At 46.2% G+C, this 19005-nt stretch overlaps 1 protein-coding gene across 4 annotated transcripts in view; it reads right to left on the bottom strand.

The window, feature by feature from the left end:
• PPP2R2A (protein phosphatase 2 regulatory subunit Balpha) overlaps positions 1-15520 on the bottom strand; it is an 82596-nt gene extending 67076 nt beyond the window's left edge. For 2 of the 4 annotated variants that reach the window (XM_044437484.1, XM_044437485.1), the window contains exons 1-2: positions 15314-15520; positions 12766-12843 (exon numbers count right to left, since the gene is read on the bottom strand). In XM_044437484.1, the coding sequence (XP_044293419.1) occupies positions 12766-12843; positions 15314-15320 (85 nt within the window). In that variant the 5' untranslated portion in view covers positions 15321-15520. Of the gene's footprint in view, positions 1-12765; positions 12844-13462; positions 13599-15313 lie in introns of those variants that run through there. The other 2 variants (XM_044437482.1, XM_044437481.1) reach the window with 2 other exon arrangements.
• Positions 15521-19005: the final 3485 nt, after the last annotated feature.

The following is a 19005-nucleotide window of genomic DNA, read 5'->3' as shown; positions in this document are numbered from 1 at the left end:
GAACTGTGCACCAAACCTTTTGGAGATGCAAACCCCTGTTCTAGAATCTGGGGGAGGCAGCTACTAAAAATTAGCAACAATAAATAAAGGAACACTTATCCCAAAGATAAATCAGAATGCACAGTTTCACAGAGAGAGAGAATCTTAAATTCCACTCTTTAACCCCAACCCCCATAATTCTGCAGTTATAAAATTAGGACAAAAGCCCGACCGCCTAGGGGGGTTGGCAAGTAACCCAAATAGCCCACGTTTGAGGGCAAAACCAACCTATCAGCTCCTGGATCTCTTAATGGAATGCTGCATCTGCAGAGTGTCCCAGCAAGGTAATTACTTCTCCTTCAGTGCACAACAAAAGAACAGCGGACTAGGAGAGCCCTTGTGGCCATTCCCAGCGTTCCGGCTGAATTACTAACCATCTTCAGAAAAAGGAGGTATGGATCCCGTGCTGCATGAGTAGATAAGGCTTCCCCACTCTTTCCTTCCTACCCTCCCCATTGGATTTAGAGGGTCCCCTAATCATCCACGGCAGTGGAAGGGAAGCAGCGGAGGGCAAATCCATTTTGCCACAGTTTCACTCCCAGGGAACAGCCCATAGAATCCAGGCTGAAGAATCAAGATATTGATGTTGCAGCATTACAACAGACCAACTTGTTATAATGGCCAAAGGCTTATGCACCATGGCAGAGGGAGCAGCTCTAAAAGTGCCCAATGACGATCTTCCAAAAATGTAGGAAGAAAGCAAGCGTATGAACAAGGTATTTTATGTCTCTAAACTAATGCTCAGAGTATGAGAAACGAACAACATGAACTTGAACTCTTAATACAGGAATGTGAATACGACCTGATAGGTGTAACTGAAACTTGGTGGGACGACTCCCAGGACAGGAATTCAACAAGTGAAAGATAGAACCTCCTCCTACACTAGAGGCATTCAAGATGCAACTGGACAGACATCAGAAAAGGACGGTTTAACTGGAGTACTGCACTGAACAGGGGTTGGACCCAATGGCCTTCTGATCCTTCCAGCTCTACTATTCTATGATTCTATAAATAAAACCCTGTGGGTCTTTGTTTGTTTTTGCTATTGGAGCCAATGTTGATATTTTAGAACTTACCTCTTAACAGTTTTCAGGTTACATTAAAGAATTTTAATGGGACATTCAACCAGTTTTGCTACTCAGGCCATGCAAACCTATCAGAAGAGAGTCCCAGTTACTTCAACAGGGCATAAGAGCAGAGCCTCACTAATTTCCCTAAGGCTCAGCTTCAGACCTAAGAAGCAAGTTCTGTTGATTTCAACAGGGCTTTAAGCATAAGGTGGCCAATTTAGGCTCCAGTCCTAAGCTTACTAGGGAGTCTGCCCCATTGGAATCAAGGGGGAAGGATTCTGACTAAACATGCATCGCATTACAATGTTAAAGCTGCACATAATACACTGTGTGAATAAAGACACAAGAAAAGTTGCAAATATGTGTATGTATAAACAAGGAGGAAAATGTCTTTAGTTCTGTACTGTTGCCAATTGTGATTTCTTAATATGTTGCTGCTGTTAGTCACAAAGTCATGCCCAACCCATCACGACCCCATGGACAACATTCCTCCATGCCTTCCTGTCCTCCACCATCCCCCGGAGTCCACTTAAGCTCACGCCGACTGCTTCAGTGACTCCATCTAGCCACCTCATTCTCTGCTGTCCCCTTCTCCTTTTGTCGTCAATTGTTCCCAGCATTAGGCTCTTCTCCAGGGAGTCCTTCCTTCTCATTAGGTGGCGAAAGTATTTGAGCTTCATCTTCAGTATCTGGCCTTCGAAAGAGCAGTCAGGGTTGATCTCCTCTAAGACTGACTGGTTCGATCTCCTTGTGGTCCAAGGGACTCGCAGGAGTCTCCTCCAGCACCACAATTCAAAGGCCTCAATCCTTCGGTGCTCAGCCTTCCTTATGGTCCAACTTTCACAGCCATACATTGCAACTGGAAAGACCATAGCCTTGACTATACGCACTCTTGTCGGCAGGGTGATGTCTCTGCTTTTTAGTATGCTGTCTAGATTTCCCACAGCTTTCCGCCCAAGGAGCAAGCATCTTTTAATTTCTTGGTTGCGGTCCCCATCTGTGGTGATCTTGGAGCCCAGGAAAACAAAATCTGTTACTACCTCTATTTCTTCCTCATCTATTTGCCAGGAAGTGATAGGACCGGATACCATGACCTTGGTTTTCTTAATGTTGAGTTTCAATTTCTTAATATAGCAGCTTCATATACCACTGGGATTGATCCAGGGGGTTGAACTTATCATTATATTTCACTGGGTTTGAACCAGTGGGTTGAATTGTAGTGCTTGCAACTTGAATACTTAGAAATCAAACTTTACTCTGAAGATGCTGGGAAACTCTTTCTCACTTGGCTTCCACAGTCACAGTTTCTAAACGACTAACTGTGCCATTTCAGTATATCAACACACCTAGATACTGCTGCATGTACAAGTATGAACGCACAGACAATGTCCCGTTAGGACCAGGGAGGCCCCGATTCAAATCCTCACTCAGACATGGAGGTCACTGGGTAAACCTGGGCTCTCCAGTTACCCTTTCTCAGCCAAACCCTGGTGAGAATAAAGGGGTGGGGGGGTTATCATCCTTTAAAAAATTAAGAGTGGAGTCCATTTCTGGAAAGGCATGTCTACAAAACCATGGGAAGAGAGAGCTTAAGGACAGTTCAGCATGATCTTTCTAAGAGGGCTTGATCGTGCACCACTCTGCAACATAAAGAAGAGTGAAGCAGCCTCGAGACAGATAACTTTTTGCCAGTTCTGCCCCTTTGCCTGGGAACCTGGACCAAATAGTGTGATATACATAGGCAGCTGCAATGTGCTCAACATAATCGCAGCATATGTTTTACAACGTAAAACCTTATCCTAAGATATTTTTTCCACAGAGTCCATGTCTAACAACCAAGTTGCCAACCATATTACAATTCGATACAAACCCCTCCTTCAATTAATATTTAAGCTCAGTTCAGGTGATTTTACTGTAGCCCAGCAAAACCCACCATGAATTAGGAAGGAGAAAAAAAGCATATACCTTCTTGAAGAAACACCGGTTGAGGTGAAGTGATTACTAATACTGACAAACACCTGCATGCTTGCAAGACCCGACTCAGTGCCCAGAAAATAGACTTGAGCAGACATCCTTGCTGGAACAAAAAGGTCAGAGAGGGCAGAGTTGTCATCTCTTACATAGGCTAATCCCAGGCATATCAAAGGCTTTGTAGGGCAGCTTGAAGTGAGCCCACAAAACCACCCTGGCCTGCTACAAGGAAGGTAGAAGCGAAGTACTGGCATGAGCTCACGGTCGTGTGCACACCTGCATATGCCCAGTCAAGCCACAGCTTCGAAATCTTGGTTACTCTTGAACCAAGGCCCTGCAGTGCAAGAATTTCGGTGGAGCAGAGGAAGAGACAACTGCTAACCGAAGAAGTAAACTGCAAACTGCCCAGAGAGTTTCATCTGTGGGGCCGTATAGCAATAACAACAAGGTCTCGGTGGAAGCTCTAGGTGTGCTCGAGCTTCTGGTGATGGCCAGGAGCACTTGCACAGCTCAGTCTTTGCACCAACGGCACCTGCTCCTAGAACTGTCCAAACTGGCCGCAGTCAGCATTGGTTACATCGGCTTACACTGTGTGGAACTGACTTTGACAGGGGACCGATAAAGGAAGTCCATAGCACCCTTGCTGCAATGGTGCCACGGCCCACTGGTCTACTTCCAGCCACCATTCAGAGAGCGCATGGTGATCTATAAAGCTCCATCCCTGAAAGACCACCTTCTCCCACACACACCTGCCTGGATGTAAGTTCTTCGGGGAAAGGGTGGTGGGGAGGGGAGAGAGGGCCCTCCTTCTGGCTGATCCCATGCCTGGAAACCTCTGCTGAGGAAGGCTAGGTTGGGCCTTCTGCCAGCAGGCAAATGTGCTTTTGTTGAGCATATACCGTGCCTTGCAGAAGGATTCAGGCCCTTTTGGCTTTTCCACAGTTGGTTGCAGTACAACCTGAGCTTGAAATTGAAAGAACCGGCAGTGCAACCTCCTGATGAACACAAGACACTCGGCACTGAGAACGGATACGGGGCAGTATCCCCTCCCCTGCTGGACCTGCAGCCATCTCCCACAAGGGCCCAGGTTCTTCCTGGTCTTCTGCCATCTCTGGAGCCTTTGGGTCCTCCAGAGGACCTCCAACTAAGGCATGACACAGGGTACTTGTGCATTTGGGCAGTTAGGTAAAAATGCAAAGCACAATTTTTGTTAGACCATGAATATAGATGGCAAACACTGGCTGACCCTCAACTTCCTCTCCTTTAGATTTTCTTGGATAGACTTCAAAGCACACCCATAACACATGTGCAGCTCAGTTATTATATGGAACAATAACACTTTAGCTCTCAGAGTGCACACAACAATGCGAGTCCAACCCCTGCATTTTCTGCTGCTTCAGTACCCCAGTGTCAGGACCTTTCCAAATGGAGGAGGAAGGCCAAGTTAATCCATCAAGAAGCGGTGACACTTTTAGAAAGGAAAAACACAATCAAAGGAAAAGTGACACAATGTGCAAAAGCAGCCCTGTCATCAGGCAATGAAACACATCTCGCAGAGCACTGCCATATAAGCAACCCATTGCAGGGCGCTTTTCCTCTCGCAAAAGATTCTGCAAGAATTCATAGGCAGGGAGAGGAAATGGCGCACTGACTCACTTCGGTACAAGATCCTCCCCTAAGCAGAGTCACACGGTTGACTCCTACATCTCATCCGTGTGAAAATATTACATGAAAGGTTTGTGCCCATGCATCTGTGTGCAGAAGGTGCAGCTACACACAAGGACTTAAACGGCATGAGATTGCCCCAGCTCACAAGTGGGTATTTCTCTTTCAGATCTTCCTGTTCATAAAGTTTGACACAAGAGTGCACATGCTTAAAAATAAGCGCAATATGCTCGCCATAGCATGCCACCTCCAGCTGCTAGAACCAACCCAATTAGACTATAGAGCCCGTTACTAGATAGACGCAGCCTCAGTCACTGGCTGGAGAAGGCATGCAGGGAGAGCAACCTGGATCTCTCAGCTGCTTTTTCTCCAGCAGTCTCCAAACTTACTTTGTGACTCTGGCCTTCCCCCGATTCTTACAGCTGTTACGGCGTTGAGCACCCTGCCTTTTGCTGATGTGTAAAACTGTTGCTGTCATTCGGATGGCATCGGTATTTGATGATATGCATGATGCTGTTGCACACTTGCTCGGGAGAGCTCCTGAACTGAAAAGCAGCAAATAAATAAATTTGATAATGATGCTACGTCCTCTAAACAGGAAATGGCAATGGCCGCCACCGCCATCTCTTGTGCAGGGTCTCCCTTGCACAGCCTGTCCAGTCAGAATCAATGCCTCCCTCTGGATTAGCAAGAGGCCATTTCTATCTCGGCTGAGAGCTCATGCAGAACTGGATGGCCCAGCAGGGCCCAGGTCACGACACCAATATCCACGCTGACTTCTTTGTCCCAACCAGCACATCACTCAAAACCCACAAGGGCCTCAAGAAGATGCTTGGGCATGCCGAGACCCTGCACGGAGTGTGCGGAACATCCGCAAGGGCACCTTCCTGGGATCCTAATGGGAATCCCGAGAGCAATTTAGGACCAGCCTCCTAGGCTGGAGCTACCATCGTCCCTCCTGTTACAAGCAGCCACCAGACTTGGTAGCTCCACACCTGCTCTGCCAGTCTGAAGCGTCCCAGAAACAAAACTTTAATGTTGATGATGCTCCTTGTTTCAAAGCATTAAAAGCAAGCCAAAGAGAAGAAGAAATGTGGATTCCGTATCCCTTTGCTCTATTGCAACAAAGTAACAAGGAGGGAATTTGAGTAGATTCACTTACAGCTTTCATCCTAAAAGGCAGTTAAAAATAACTTGAAGAAGTAACTGTGTTAGGAAAGTAATGGACGGTGGTGTGAAGCGAACGCCTGACCCAAGAGGAAGCACACAGCACCCTGACTTCCCAGATGAGGAACTGCAGGACCCTAAGAACCTAAATGACTTGGCCTAGAGACAAACAGGAAGACCTGTGAAGCAGATAATTAAAAAGCCAATTAGATCCCAATGGAAGTGGCCTTCAAGTCCTTACGGCAGGGCAGCCTGTCATCTCAAAATAAAGAGACAGACAACAAGCATGGGATTTGGAATGCGCCACCCACCCTATTCCCCATATCTCAACCAAAACAACACAGACGTTCAGGCTGAGAAACCTGCACAGTAGATTCTAAAATTTATTATGGGCTGTAAACAAGAAATGGACCAAAAAGCCCCAGAAGCTTCTTCTTATGAACACAACCATTTGATCAGCAAAAGGGGTTGCTGACACACGTGTGTCTCCCCACTGGTTGCATCCATATAACATTATTCTACAGATTTATCTTCCTTGCTGGGATCAGGACAATTCTGTTTATAGGAATAAATGTCACCATATCTGGGACCACTTCAAGATATGTGTGTCTGGAGGGAAGGCGGAAGGAGTCAGGGAGTTTGTGCTGAAGACCACAGTGCTTCTTCTATCCTTTGTAACTGGTTTCCTTCTCGTTTTTGTGCTTTGGCATTTTAAATTGTAGAGCATCTCGGGAGCTTTGAAAGAAAAGCCTTTTTATATATGCAGTCAATCTATGAAACGTTTGCCACGCCCACTAGCTCTTGGTACAGTTTCGGAAAGGCCTCTCAGTTGAGAAACCTGACCAGTCATTTCTTCATTCGGACTTCATTTACCCCATCAAGCATCAGAGGTCCCTGTGTCAGCGTTCAGATCATTGAACGCACCTCAGTAAGGCATCCAATCAACTTTTAGCCACACAACTTGTCTTACTTAAGTTCCTCTCTGGATATAGTGCAACTCTATGGTTTACTGTGTTCACTGTGTTCCCAAACTGTGCAAACAAACCATTGCAAAGCACAGGTTTGGCTGTTGTTCTCTAGAGACATACAATGATCCTGAATAAGAAACCTGATTTGTTTAGGTCAGCCTTGTTTATTCTCCCATTCTAATCCAAAAACACCATGTTATTTTTCTTTTAGATTGTTGCTAGGAAAAGAGGGTCCAGACCCTCATGATGCAAATGAACCAGGAGAACCTTGGTTCATTTGAATATGTTCTCTTTCCAAACTGATCAATCCAGCAGTGAACATGGCAGCTTCAGTCCAGCAACACCTGGGAAGCCACATCAGCCCCAGCCAGCAAAACCAACGCTGGGGGATTTGCAGTCCAAAAATTTCAGGGGGGCAATATGTCTTCATAGCTGGATTACACCTACAAATTATATCTCCTAACATGCAAACATCCATTTTCTCCTTCCCTGGTGAAATTACAGGCTTGGTTCTCTCCTTGGAGATGAACTCTCCTTATGCTGTATAAGAGAAACATCAGCATTGGCTTCCATACCAGGAACTGAAATCATCATCTGCTGAATGTTTCAGTTCCTGGTTAAAAATACTTCCCTTAAATATGATTAGGGAAGATAGATGAAAACACATGTTCCTGCAGCTGCCTCTAAATCTCCACTCTTTTCACAGCAGTGAGCATCACTTCTGCAACAGCTACAAGTGATCAATACAGCAACAATTCATTTGAGGATTGGAGTTCGTCTCTGCCAGGTCACTTGTGGCCAGCAATGAATTCAGCCCAATTTAACATAAGATTCCTACTGTGCAAACATGTCACTCATCTCGCCTTCAAGCTACAGCTGACAAAGCACCAAAAGTCCCGCATGCATCCTCTTAAAAGAAGGCCTATTTCTTACAGTTGTATCTGTCCTCATTGCCACATATCTGATGGCGTCTCCTCCCTTTAATCCTCCTAGCAAACCTGTAAGGCAACTGGGCCATCTAATCCTTTGCCTGTCCAACTCCCCAAACTACCATCATGCTACTCAAGCCAGAAGTGAAACATAGCACTTGTTCAAACACAGATACAGGAAACTTGGATACAAAGTGTAACGGGGGTATAGATTTCTTTCCTTGCATAATTGCTTAATAAAATGACAGTATGTTATTAAAGAAAAAGGGTCATTAGTGTACATTTTAATTGTAGTAGCATTTAGCTAGAAGCTGGGACACTTATCCCTGGCACTCTCTCTCTCTTTCTGGTTAAGAAGGAAACCAGATACCAGCAAAATGATTTAATAAAGGCCATACCTTATCCTAGAGGCAGATCTGTCCACTGTGCATGAAACAAATTTCCCCCTGAAAGTGTTCAAAGGTACACCAGCAGCAGTCCCCAGCCAGTCTTCTCCAAAAATGGGAGATGGAAAAGAACCACATATTAAGTTTCCTCCAAGTCCACTCGGGATGGTGCGTGGGCTTGTCTAGGTTATCCTCACAAGCTTGTGCGGTAGTTTAGGGGAAATGAATGTAACTTGCTCAGGAAAAGTGTGTGCCCAAGCAAAAAACATTCAGGCAAGCACTCAGGCAGTTCCACTGACATGAATTTGTGACTCGGTTGATTTGAAAAGCACGAAGGCCAAGAATTAGTTACAGCTTTGGAATTAATCATCATTATCATAATTAAGAACTATAATGGGGTGAGAAACTTTAGGTCACTTTTTTCCTCCTAGAACTCCCTAATGGGCTGGAGGGTGTGGGGTGCTGCAAAGTGCCCTGAAAAAAATCCAATCTTCACCGCAGATGACTAGGGCCAGGGGAGGCTTGTTGCCAGCCAACCCATGGTTTACTGTTACTGCACTCGCAACCTTGAGCAGGCCCTCAGCAGCATAATCACGCTGCTCACTTTTAAAGGAGAGCTGTCTGCCAGACATGGATCACAGCACTTCTCTGGTTGATATGGAAGATGGTAAAGAATATAATGAACTTCTCCGATGGGGAGAAGGGCTGATGAAATGCAGGTACCCAAAGGTAAGACTAGCCAGCATGTCTCTGGAATAAAGTCTTGCAACATTGCTGTAGGAGGAGAAAGATGAGCAGCCAGAGGAGAACAATCGCCATTGCGATTTTGGCTTGAGATCAGTTTATGTTTCGGCTGGTAGATGGGCTGTTCCTTTGGTGTTAAGTGTGTGGGGGAAAAGCTGTACATCTTAACATACAAAAGTGTGGGACCCTACATGCCATCAAGTCATTAGGTCACTCTGGAAATAATGGTATTATTATTCCTGTCAGTAAGGAGAAGTTTACTAGATTGCAAGGCAAATAAATAACTATGCCTCGCTACTCAAAGCTAGTAGTTTATCACATGCACTGCTGCGGATGGTCAGCATTCAGTGAATGCCTGTATTTTGACACTTAACTGGAAGGCTAACCTAGTATCAGAACCAGCCCAATATCCATGCACTGAACTTCCAACACCTTTTCAATACATTCGAATGTATACATTCAATACAACCAGAAGCTTATGGGAAGACAACAGCAGGACGTGAGTGCAAGAGCAACCTGTATTCTCCGGTTCTCAGACACCAGAAGCAAACTGCCACTAATACTGGAGATAATATGTGGTCATCCTAGCTAGTAGTTACCGACAACCCTGTTCTCTATAAATTTGCCTAATCCCTCTTGCTGGTAGCCGTCACTGCATCCTGTGCCAGTAAATTTCAAGCTGTCTTTCCTAGCCCTGCTACCTAGCTGCATTTGCCAGGAAATTGAGCTGGGAAATTCTGCATGAAAAGGAGGCGCTCTTTGCTGAGTTATGACCCAAGCCCAGGAAAATTAAATCAAGGTACTGATAATTAAGCCTAAAATCCTTTGCATGCTTATTTGGGAGCAAATCCAACTGAACAAATGCGTTTTCCTCCTGAGTGAACACACAAAAGTTCACGCTGCATTTTAAAGCAATGTTTACTGTTTCGGTATTTGTGAGCCCCTGCTCCTACCTATGCAAGTACTTACAGAAATGCTGTGGCCAAAGCTCTTTTTAGCATTACACTGCTTCCACACCCTTTCGTGGTGTTTTGCCAAAGGAAAAATATGGTGTCTGGTAACTAACAATACATACCTTTACAAGTGCATCTGCTCACAAAACAATGCAATACCAAATTTGGCTTTGTTTTAAATGGACAATGGCTCCAATGACAAATAGCTATTTCGCACACTGCAAGCCACATGAATCCTATGAAACAAAAGGGCAAACCTCTAGAACAAAGGAGTATTTTAAGCAGCAGTATTGAAACCGGCTGGATCCTGATTACCTTTCCCAATTACATAGGATGGAGTGCCCCAACAGTTATATGGAACTGCAAGATTTCAGAAAGATGCCGGGCATCACATGCGGCATTGACACTATCTCGATGGATTAAGGATTCAACCATTGGCCTTGTCTGTCTCATGTGGGTGCAAATACAGCAGCCACCATGGGAGCTGTGCAGTGTGTGGTTACAGCGCCCACTGGCTAAAGAGCCTTCACTCCACAACCCGAACAAAACAAGCCTTGGTGGCAGAACCCACCCAAGAAGCATTTATCACTGCAAGCAGAACTGTGTATCCTGAGCAGGGATGTTGCTGACAATACAGACCTGTACAGAGTTGTCCCCACTCCCATAATATACAGGAGCAGTTCTACCATCACACAATGTTGTAATCGCATCACATTTCCCCACTTCCCCACCCCCCTCCACATGAGGGATCAGTGCAAAGGAAGGCAGAGGACCATTTTGAAGCAACACTGAAAATCGCACCGGTCTCATCCTGCAACATCAGAGCTGGTGACAGGTACCAAAAAGATGCAGGGTGCAGGGTCACAGAACAAGAAGTGCCCAGGTTTGCCTCTCTGTGAATTTAAGCAAGACTCTCTCTTAAAGATACTCCAATTTGCAAAAGAGAGGTGCCTAGACAAGGAAGAGGACGGTGCTTGATTTTCCTTTTTAAAGAAACAAGTTCAAGCAGAGATTCAAAGCAGGGAACAGGAGGTAAAGCACACTTGGGAGAAAGCCACCTGTCCCAGAGGAATAAGATGCAACTGAGACTAGTGTCCCTGAACCTTTGTTTCGGGCTGTGCCCATGGGCAGCAGGGTGATGGGATAGAAGGCCTCCTAGAGATTTGGGCTCTGCCCCATAGTAGGCTGCCCCCGACCCTACCCCTGAATACACAGAAAAGCTTCTCCTCAGCCATGATGAGATAAATGTCCCCACATGTTACGGGGGGAAGAGGACTGCAATAATGGAATGACGTTTTTAGCAGCGTGCCTTTATCACGCCTCATGTGCATTCTCAGGAAGGGACAAAAATGGCATCGGGAGATGGATGTGGAAGATCAGTTCCACTGTAGAGGCATGTTACTGGTTCAGCTACAGCAGAACACCGTGGCATCACTGAGTGCAGGGACAGGCAACTTCTTGGCAAAACATCTGGAGGATCACATCTGGGGAGGCATGCGAATTAGCCAAAAGCAAAAGTCACACAGAAGATGGACGAGTTACTTTATGCCACTTGCCCAACATCTTGGGGAAGTCTCCTTCCTCAGAAACTCCCTGCGACTAAATGAGATAAATGTGTGATGACATGAAGTTTCAACAAAAGGAACATTGGGGAAATGGCATCTTCCACTTTTGCTTTTTGGCCTCTGATCCCACTAGAAGGTCTCCAGCTTCTGTAGGAAATCTTAATGGGGGAGAATACACAAACTGTTCAAACTTTATTCTAATACAATGAACAGATACAAATATTTGCCAAAATTTTGACCCATTTCTTTCAACAAACCTGAAGACTGCAAGCACAATCTCAAGCAGCGTTAGTCTTAAAATGCTCGAAACCCACAACAAGTCCTACAAAGTTTTATAAGGTTGCAGGGCCACTGTTGCATGTCTCGTGCAACTCAGTTACATTTGCTTACTTATTGCATTGATACAGTCCTCCAATAGCCCAGAGGGTTCTCTGTGTGGTTTGCAAACAGTAAAAGCCATATACAAATAAAATACCCAAATAAAACATGAAATGCTAAAAACAGTAAAAATACCAGCAGCAATAATTCCATATAGAAATTTAACCCCCACAATATATTTAAATATTAATATATATAATTTTCCAAGTAAGTTTTTAAAATATCTGGAGAATAATACGGTATTTGACTGGTGTCAAAGGGAAAATAAAGATGATGTCAGGTGTTCTTCTGTGAGAAGCATATTCCAGAGACGGGCTAAAGGGATATTTCTGATTTGCAGTCACTGGACATACAAATTCAGCAAGATTATGCCTGCAGAAAACCAAGTTTGGATTCCAGCATCGATACCAAGCAAAAAAATGCCTCCATCACATAGGTAGTTTCAAAGCCACTGCATTATAAAACACCACAAATAAATATCCTTCAACGAGTCTTCTCCAATCCTTTGCCCTCCAGATATTTTGGACTGGAACACACAACATTCCTGTTCACAAGTCCCAAACACCAGTTGGGGAAAGCTGCCTAAGCCTCACTGTGCTGATGAGAGGGGAGAAAATATTGTATATTCGCAGCTGAAACCATCACATGAAGAAAGTTTAACTGCATTTGTAGCATTCCAAGAGCCAAGCACTTCCTAAAAAAAAAACAACAACCCAGAACCATACAGGGGTCAATGAGCTTGCGTCCCACAGAATGTCTCAGCACGGATGATGTTTCTTGAAGCCTTGTCAACCTGCTGCTAAGGTACAGCTATTAGGAATAGGACACAGGTGGGAGAAGAATATTTCAAGGCAAGTTTCGTCTAGCCGTGGTGTTGCAACCAGGCTGCCATTAGCAAAGCCCAAGAGTCAATGCAGATCTCATTCTTACCTTCAGCCACATCGTCATCCACAGCCCCTTTCACCTGAGAAAAACACCACTGAATGTCATTCCCGCCACCTCCAGCGCCTAGAAACAAAACAGAAGTTAAGTAAAGGGGGACCCACGCCTTGTCTGTTCAAAGTGGCTGCACTGTGTTCGTATTCCACCCCTCTCAACAGTGCTCACTGGCATCGGAAGTTAAATCGTGCTGTGAAGGCAGAGCCCTCCACGCCCACAGTATTTCCTAAAGCAGATGGAAGCACACAGAAACCCAATCACGAACTGTTCTATTCTTCCACATACCCAGCCCTCCCCGCACACACTTTTGTCAGTGAGGATTAACCCAGATCCCAAAAACTCTCTCTCAAGCTTAGAATCACTTCTACTAGCGATTTGCTACAAGCTGTCGACTCCTTGTAACTCACAAGTTCAGAAATCACACAAGAGGTAAGGGGGAAAAAATACATGCTACTGAATTCCCAGAAAAATGTATTCCCCTTAAAAGACCAAATTCACTAAATTTAGAGTTGCTAGCAGAATCATGCAATTTATTAGCAAATCCCTGTTTCACCATCTAAAGAAAAAGCCAGCCCAAGAAGTTTGCATGCACTGAACAGCGTATGTTTCATTAAACACACCCACCCGACCACCACCCCAAACTGAACAGGCTGAGCATAACAGTTGCTATGAGTAAGCGTTCAACTACCGTAAAAGATGGATCGGAGAGAAAATTTCAAGAACATTACTGCCTCAGCGGAAGATGGTGAATCATTTGAACCTTGCCACCAAAACTTGTACAAAACACACCACCCATTTATTCCACATGTCATTCAGAGCAAGTCATTGGGTTGGGTTTGCACAGGAAGAGAGAGAATGCAGAAGGAGCGAGCTGCCCTTAATTCCTGAAAGACGTTGTCAAAATGGAGCTTTCCCTTAATTCCAAAAAAAAAAAAAAAAAGGTCTCTCTCTCAGAGCTGCGCAACACTTGGCAAAGGAGACCAGAGGGGAGGACGGACAGACGGTTTCCCTCTCCACATAAGGCTGAGCAACTTGGAGAAAAAGTTCAAGGCGGGAGGAGAATGAATGCTACAAGCTCACAGCAGTCCAAGCACAGGAAAGTGGAAACAATTCACCCGTATTCTATTTTCATCTCCCTTTGTTACTTTGTACCGAAACATTTTACCATATCTGGGCACCAAGTGGCAAATGTGAAAGGATACTTCGGTTCATGATGGACAGAATGGGCAACTTGTGAATACATCTTAGCAGGCAAGGCCCAAAGCCTGGCTCGGCCCTAGACAGTCAATTCTTCCCCAATTCCAAAGGCTTGAAAACCTCGTTCAGCACAAATCCTAGATCACTTTCCTCACCCATATCACTTGCTACATTCAAAGCTTCACCTCCCTTGATGAAAAATAAGAGAGGCTGGAAGGAAGGGGAAGAGGGCGAAGAGCAGATCTGATTCCACTTCCCTTTCCACTCTGAGAAACACAAAGCAACATCTTGCAGGGTGTGAGTGAAGGAACGCACTCCAAAAAGAAATGGACGAGTGGGAGGGAAAGCAGGGCACATCCCCCGTGCAACCCAGGAAAGGCATCTCCAGACTTTTATGTCACGCTCCAAAATGCAGCCTCTAGGAAGCTGCGACACAGAGCCTCTCCGGAGAATGAAACCAGGAAGCACATGCCTCACACCACGCCACATGGAACGAGCGCAGGCTCTCCTCCCTAAAAATACACCCACTCGAAGAGCATGCTGACGTGCCCCTTGATTTGGCATGGAGGGTATTAGCAGGCGGCACATCTCGCTGCACCCCCAACCCGATCCCGATCGCACTTCGCCGATTGTCTTGCAAATCAGCACGCCCTGACCCCAAAGCCCGACTTCCAAAGGCGCAGCATTCCAAATAATCCCCTTTCCCGACCACTGAATCCTCGCAGAAAAACAATTAAGGAGGCGAATCAGAAGGAAATGGATGAGCTTCCCGAAAGGCATCCCCGCCCGGGCAGCCCTGCACGCCTCGCCCTGAGATTTCCTCCCTCAACTTCTGCCTCTTCCTGGGAAATCGGGTCTCGCCCTCCTCCGGAAAAATGCGAAGGAGAGGGAAAGTGCGCTGCTCGAGAGCAGGATCCGGGTGGGAAGGGAGCAGGATGAGCGGCTGCGGGCAGAGGGGACAGACAGAGAGATGAAGAAGGGGCAGGCGGCGTGCGCGCCTTGTCAGTCTCAGTGCAGGAAGGAGAAGAAAAATACCCCAAGAATTTGGGGATGCAACTCACGGGAGGGGGGGAGGGGGAGAGAAACGGGCTAAATGTGCAGAGCAAAGGCACGGAGGGGGGAAAGGGAAGGAAACCAGCCCCAGCCCAGCCCAGCCCAGCCCAGCCCCAGCGGGTCAGCCTGCACAGAGCTGCGGGGGGTGCCGGCGGCGGCGCCAGCAGCCCAGCTCTGCAAGCTCCCGGAAAGGCGAGGCCGGCCAGCCCTCCCGCTCCTGACCTGCCTCTACCACCTGCAAGGAAGCGGCGCCGTCCCCGACGAGAGAGGGGGTCTTGCAGCCCCTTACCTGCCATGTTGGGCTCCCAATGGTCGCCGGGCAGGTTGAAGCGGTCGCTCGGCTTTCCAGTACTGCGCCCGTGCCAGGCTAAAATAGAACGTGGAGGGAGGATGGCAGCGGATTCCGTCCGGGGGGGGGGGGCAGGGTAAGGCCGGCTTCGCGTACAGGGCTTCCCCGCTCTTGGCTTCCTCTCCTTACCCAGCCCCCCCCTTAAGGCTCGAGTTTCAAAATGGCGCCGGCTGAGCCGAGCGTGACGTCACTGGCGGAGGCGCGGGAGGGTGGGGAAAGAGGAGGGGCGAGCGGGGCCGCGGGGCGGGGACGGGGCGGGGGAGGAGAGCGGCGATTGGCGCGCGTCGCTCCTCCCCGGGCAGCGCCAGGTGCGCACTCGCCGCGGAGCGCAGCGCACGTGCGCGTCAGCCCTGCCTGCAGAAGCTGAGCAGCCCGGGCGTCCTGCTGGCTCCTCTGCACTTTCGCCGTTGCCTCGAGGTGGGGGGGGGAGGCAGCTCGAGGGCTGACGCTGGGGTAAATGTTGCTTTTGGGGCCAGTTACCTGATAGACACAGTTGCTGGATTTGTTCTGGCTAGAGATTGATTCGGCTTGTTTCTTGAACGGTGGAGCATCATGTTGCTTGATCTGGGTTTATTTATTTGCACGGAGCTAGTCTGGGTGTACCTGAACTCTTGTTTCTTTGGAGGAGGTGGGGACAAAATGTGGCTTGCTGTATTTCTATAGGGCTTTTCTGGTTTACAGAAAATTCATAAACTTTTTTAAAGCAAATAAAACCAGGACAAAAGCAATATTAGAACCCGTAGAAATGCTTTCAAAAGCCAAGTTAAAAAGAGGCAACTTGATCCCCTTCCTGAGTAGAGGGAAAATGGGGATTAGTCACAACACTAAAGGAACCCTGTTCCTAATTTTATGAGTGGCCCAGGAGAAAGTGCTAAAGAAGGTGGGGCTGTGCACCTTTAATAGCCGCTCCCTCTTTCAGAAAGCTATTAAAGGTGTAAGAACCCTATTTTTCTCCACATCTGGGCAGCCTATTTATAAATATGGATGATTTCTGAAAGGTTGTATGAAGGTTCATATCTGAAGTAGAAGCTCCTGCCTCTGGCATTGTGCATCCCAAATGCTTAGACACTCCTTATGCCATAACTAGCTTGAGCAAAATCTTGGGATATATTCCTGATTCAGCCTGTATTGAAGTGCAGCCATGGCACATAAACTGCATGTGTTTACTCAGAAGTAAGCCAGTGAGTTTAATGAGGCTTTCTCCCAAGTTGGTGCATGCAGGATGGTAGGCCTGGTGGTCTCTAAACCAACTTCGCCTATCATGCCTGAACATCTGTGGGATGTAAAAACAGATCTACAGCCATAGGAAACAGCAGCCAAACTTGTGTTGTTTAGGGCAGAGCCTTATTTACTATATAGCCCAACCCTTTTCCTTTCCAGGAATTCAAGGTAGCTTGCATAATTCTCCTCCCCTCAGTCTTACCCTCAACAAGCCTGTGAGATAGGTTGGCATTGCATGCTGGCCATTTAGAAGCTCCAAACCTGGCAGGAGCCTCAGTTCCCCATGTGTTTTCAGGCAGGGTGGGAGAAGCAGCAACAAAGGCCGCCTTCACCATGGCATCCTCGTTCTGCCTGATGACCTTTTCAGTGCATCCAGCAAGAGAGCCTGGTGAGGACTCCAGGTAATCCCATGATCCCCAGGATGCCTGCCGAGTGGATGCAGGATTGCTGGCTTGTTTTTCTTTCCGTCAAAACTGGCAGGGGCGGCCTCCATCCTCCCCACGTCCCTGCATGCAATCTTTACAGGAGCTTGTTTGGCAAGATGAGACCAGAGCTTAATCTTCACGTTCAAATGGAAGAGAAAGCTGTGAACTTGAAGGAGAGGATGTGAGTCAGTAGCAGCCCCTTGGTTATATGATGGAAGTTGAAGGCAGATGCTCAAGCCATCTTTTCTTAATTTTCTCAATTTATTCCAGTTTTGCCCAGTGTGGGGCCCTCCAGGTGTTCTGAACTAAAATTCCCATCATCTCTGACCGTTGGCTGTGCTGGCCGGGGCCAGTACAGGGCTGTTGTCCAAAACATCTGGGGGACACCAGCTTGGGGAAGGTTGCCTTGTGAATTTTCACATCTCTTCCCTGGCTTACTGTATGATTCCCAGTCTCATGGAAGAATTGGGTTCTGAGCACAAAGGTTCCCTTCTTGCTTTTCCTGACAGAACCTCTAGGTGGCACTATAAAATAGCCGAATAACATGAATATGCAAGAAGAAAAACCATTTTTCTGATTCACAGTTATATGTTGCATTTTGCTAGCCCTAAAAAAGAGAACAAAAAAAATCTTGCCCAAACTACTGATTCAAACTGGAAATTCATGATGTTGTCTAAAGAACCCCTAAACTGTGAGTAGGGAATGACAAAGGCATGATAAATGCCTCATGCAAAAAAGCTCACAATCAAAAAGCCGGGGAGGTCTGAAATACAATGAGGTTCCATATAATAGCGGTTAATTGTGTATTCAACGGGGAGAAACTTTGCTGCTCCATTCTGTTATTTTTGCTAAAGGATTTGAAGTATTCTAGCACAAAAGCCTACCCAGACCTTGGAGCATATTATTCTGATATGAATTGATCTGCACAGGCTCCCGCTGCCTTAAAAATTCTGTATGGATTCAAGAAACACACAACTTACGGTGTTACCCAACAATTACCCAACTATAGCAGTGACTTGCACTGAATAGCTGTGCACCATATGAAGTACTTTTATCTGTCCCAAACTTTTCATCATTCAACATCACTGGATAACCCAGGTCCCAGTGTTAGGAAAAGGGAAGAAAAAGCCATCTGTTTTCTCCACACTGTGCACAATACACCTCTGCCCTTAGTGCATCCCCGCCCCGCAGTCCCAAAGATTATAAAGCCTTCCCCACTGGCAAGATGCTTCAACCTCCTAGCGAGGTTGGTTTTTTTTTTTTTCTTTCTGCACTTCTTTTTTAAGATAATGTGGATTATCATCTGTTGTCCAATGAATCGGAACTTTGTTTAGTCGACATGAAAGTTTAACCCAATTACCTAGATAGTCCAGTCGCTTCAGCCCTACTTTTGAAGCAGGTGAACTTGAAATGCACAACTAGGAATGGATGCTATTGCAATGTAGATTGGATGCGAGATCCTAGACACTCCAAAGGTGGGTGATTTAACAAGGCTGTTCCTCGCAGAGGCATTTGTGAAACATTTGCTTCAGAATGGAGATTTTTGTAAGTCATACACACATTGTTATTGCTGTCTCTTTTGGCATCCTAAGGCAGTGACTCTTAGTTTCATTGTACAATAATACAGTTGTGAGCTCAGGTTTCCATGTCAGGCAGAGGCTCACGGTGTGCTCACCAAATAAAGTCACTAGGCTGCTATTTTAGGAACGAATTCATACAGAGCAGAAAGTGGGACGCATGATGATGATGATGATGATGATTATTATTATTATTATAACATTTCTATGCCACCCCTTGCCGAAACCTCGGGGCGGCTTACAACATGATAAAATACATTGAAATACAATAGTACATAATAAATTACCATTAAATATAAAAATACAAAAAAATACATTGATTTACAAATACAAAATTAAAATTATCACTATAAAATAAAAATATAGGAGGAGAAAGAGAAGGAAGAAGAAGTTGCCCCGGCCAGATCAT

Source organism: Varanus komodoensis, unplaced genomic scaffold, assembly GCF_004798865.1.
Source record: "Varanus komodoensis strain SLA01 unplaced genomic scaffold, ASM479886v1 scaffold30, whole genome shotgun sequence".
Taxonomy (NCBI): domain Eukaryota; kingdom Metazoa; phylum Chordata; class Lepidosauria; order Squamata; family Varanidae; genus Varanus; species Varanus komodoensis.
Note: the sequence above shows the minus strand (reverse complement) of the source record. Positions and strands in the feature narration are given on the sequence as shown.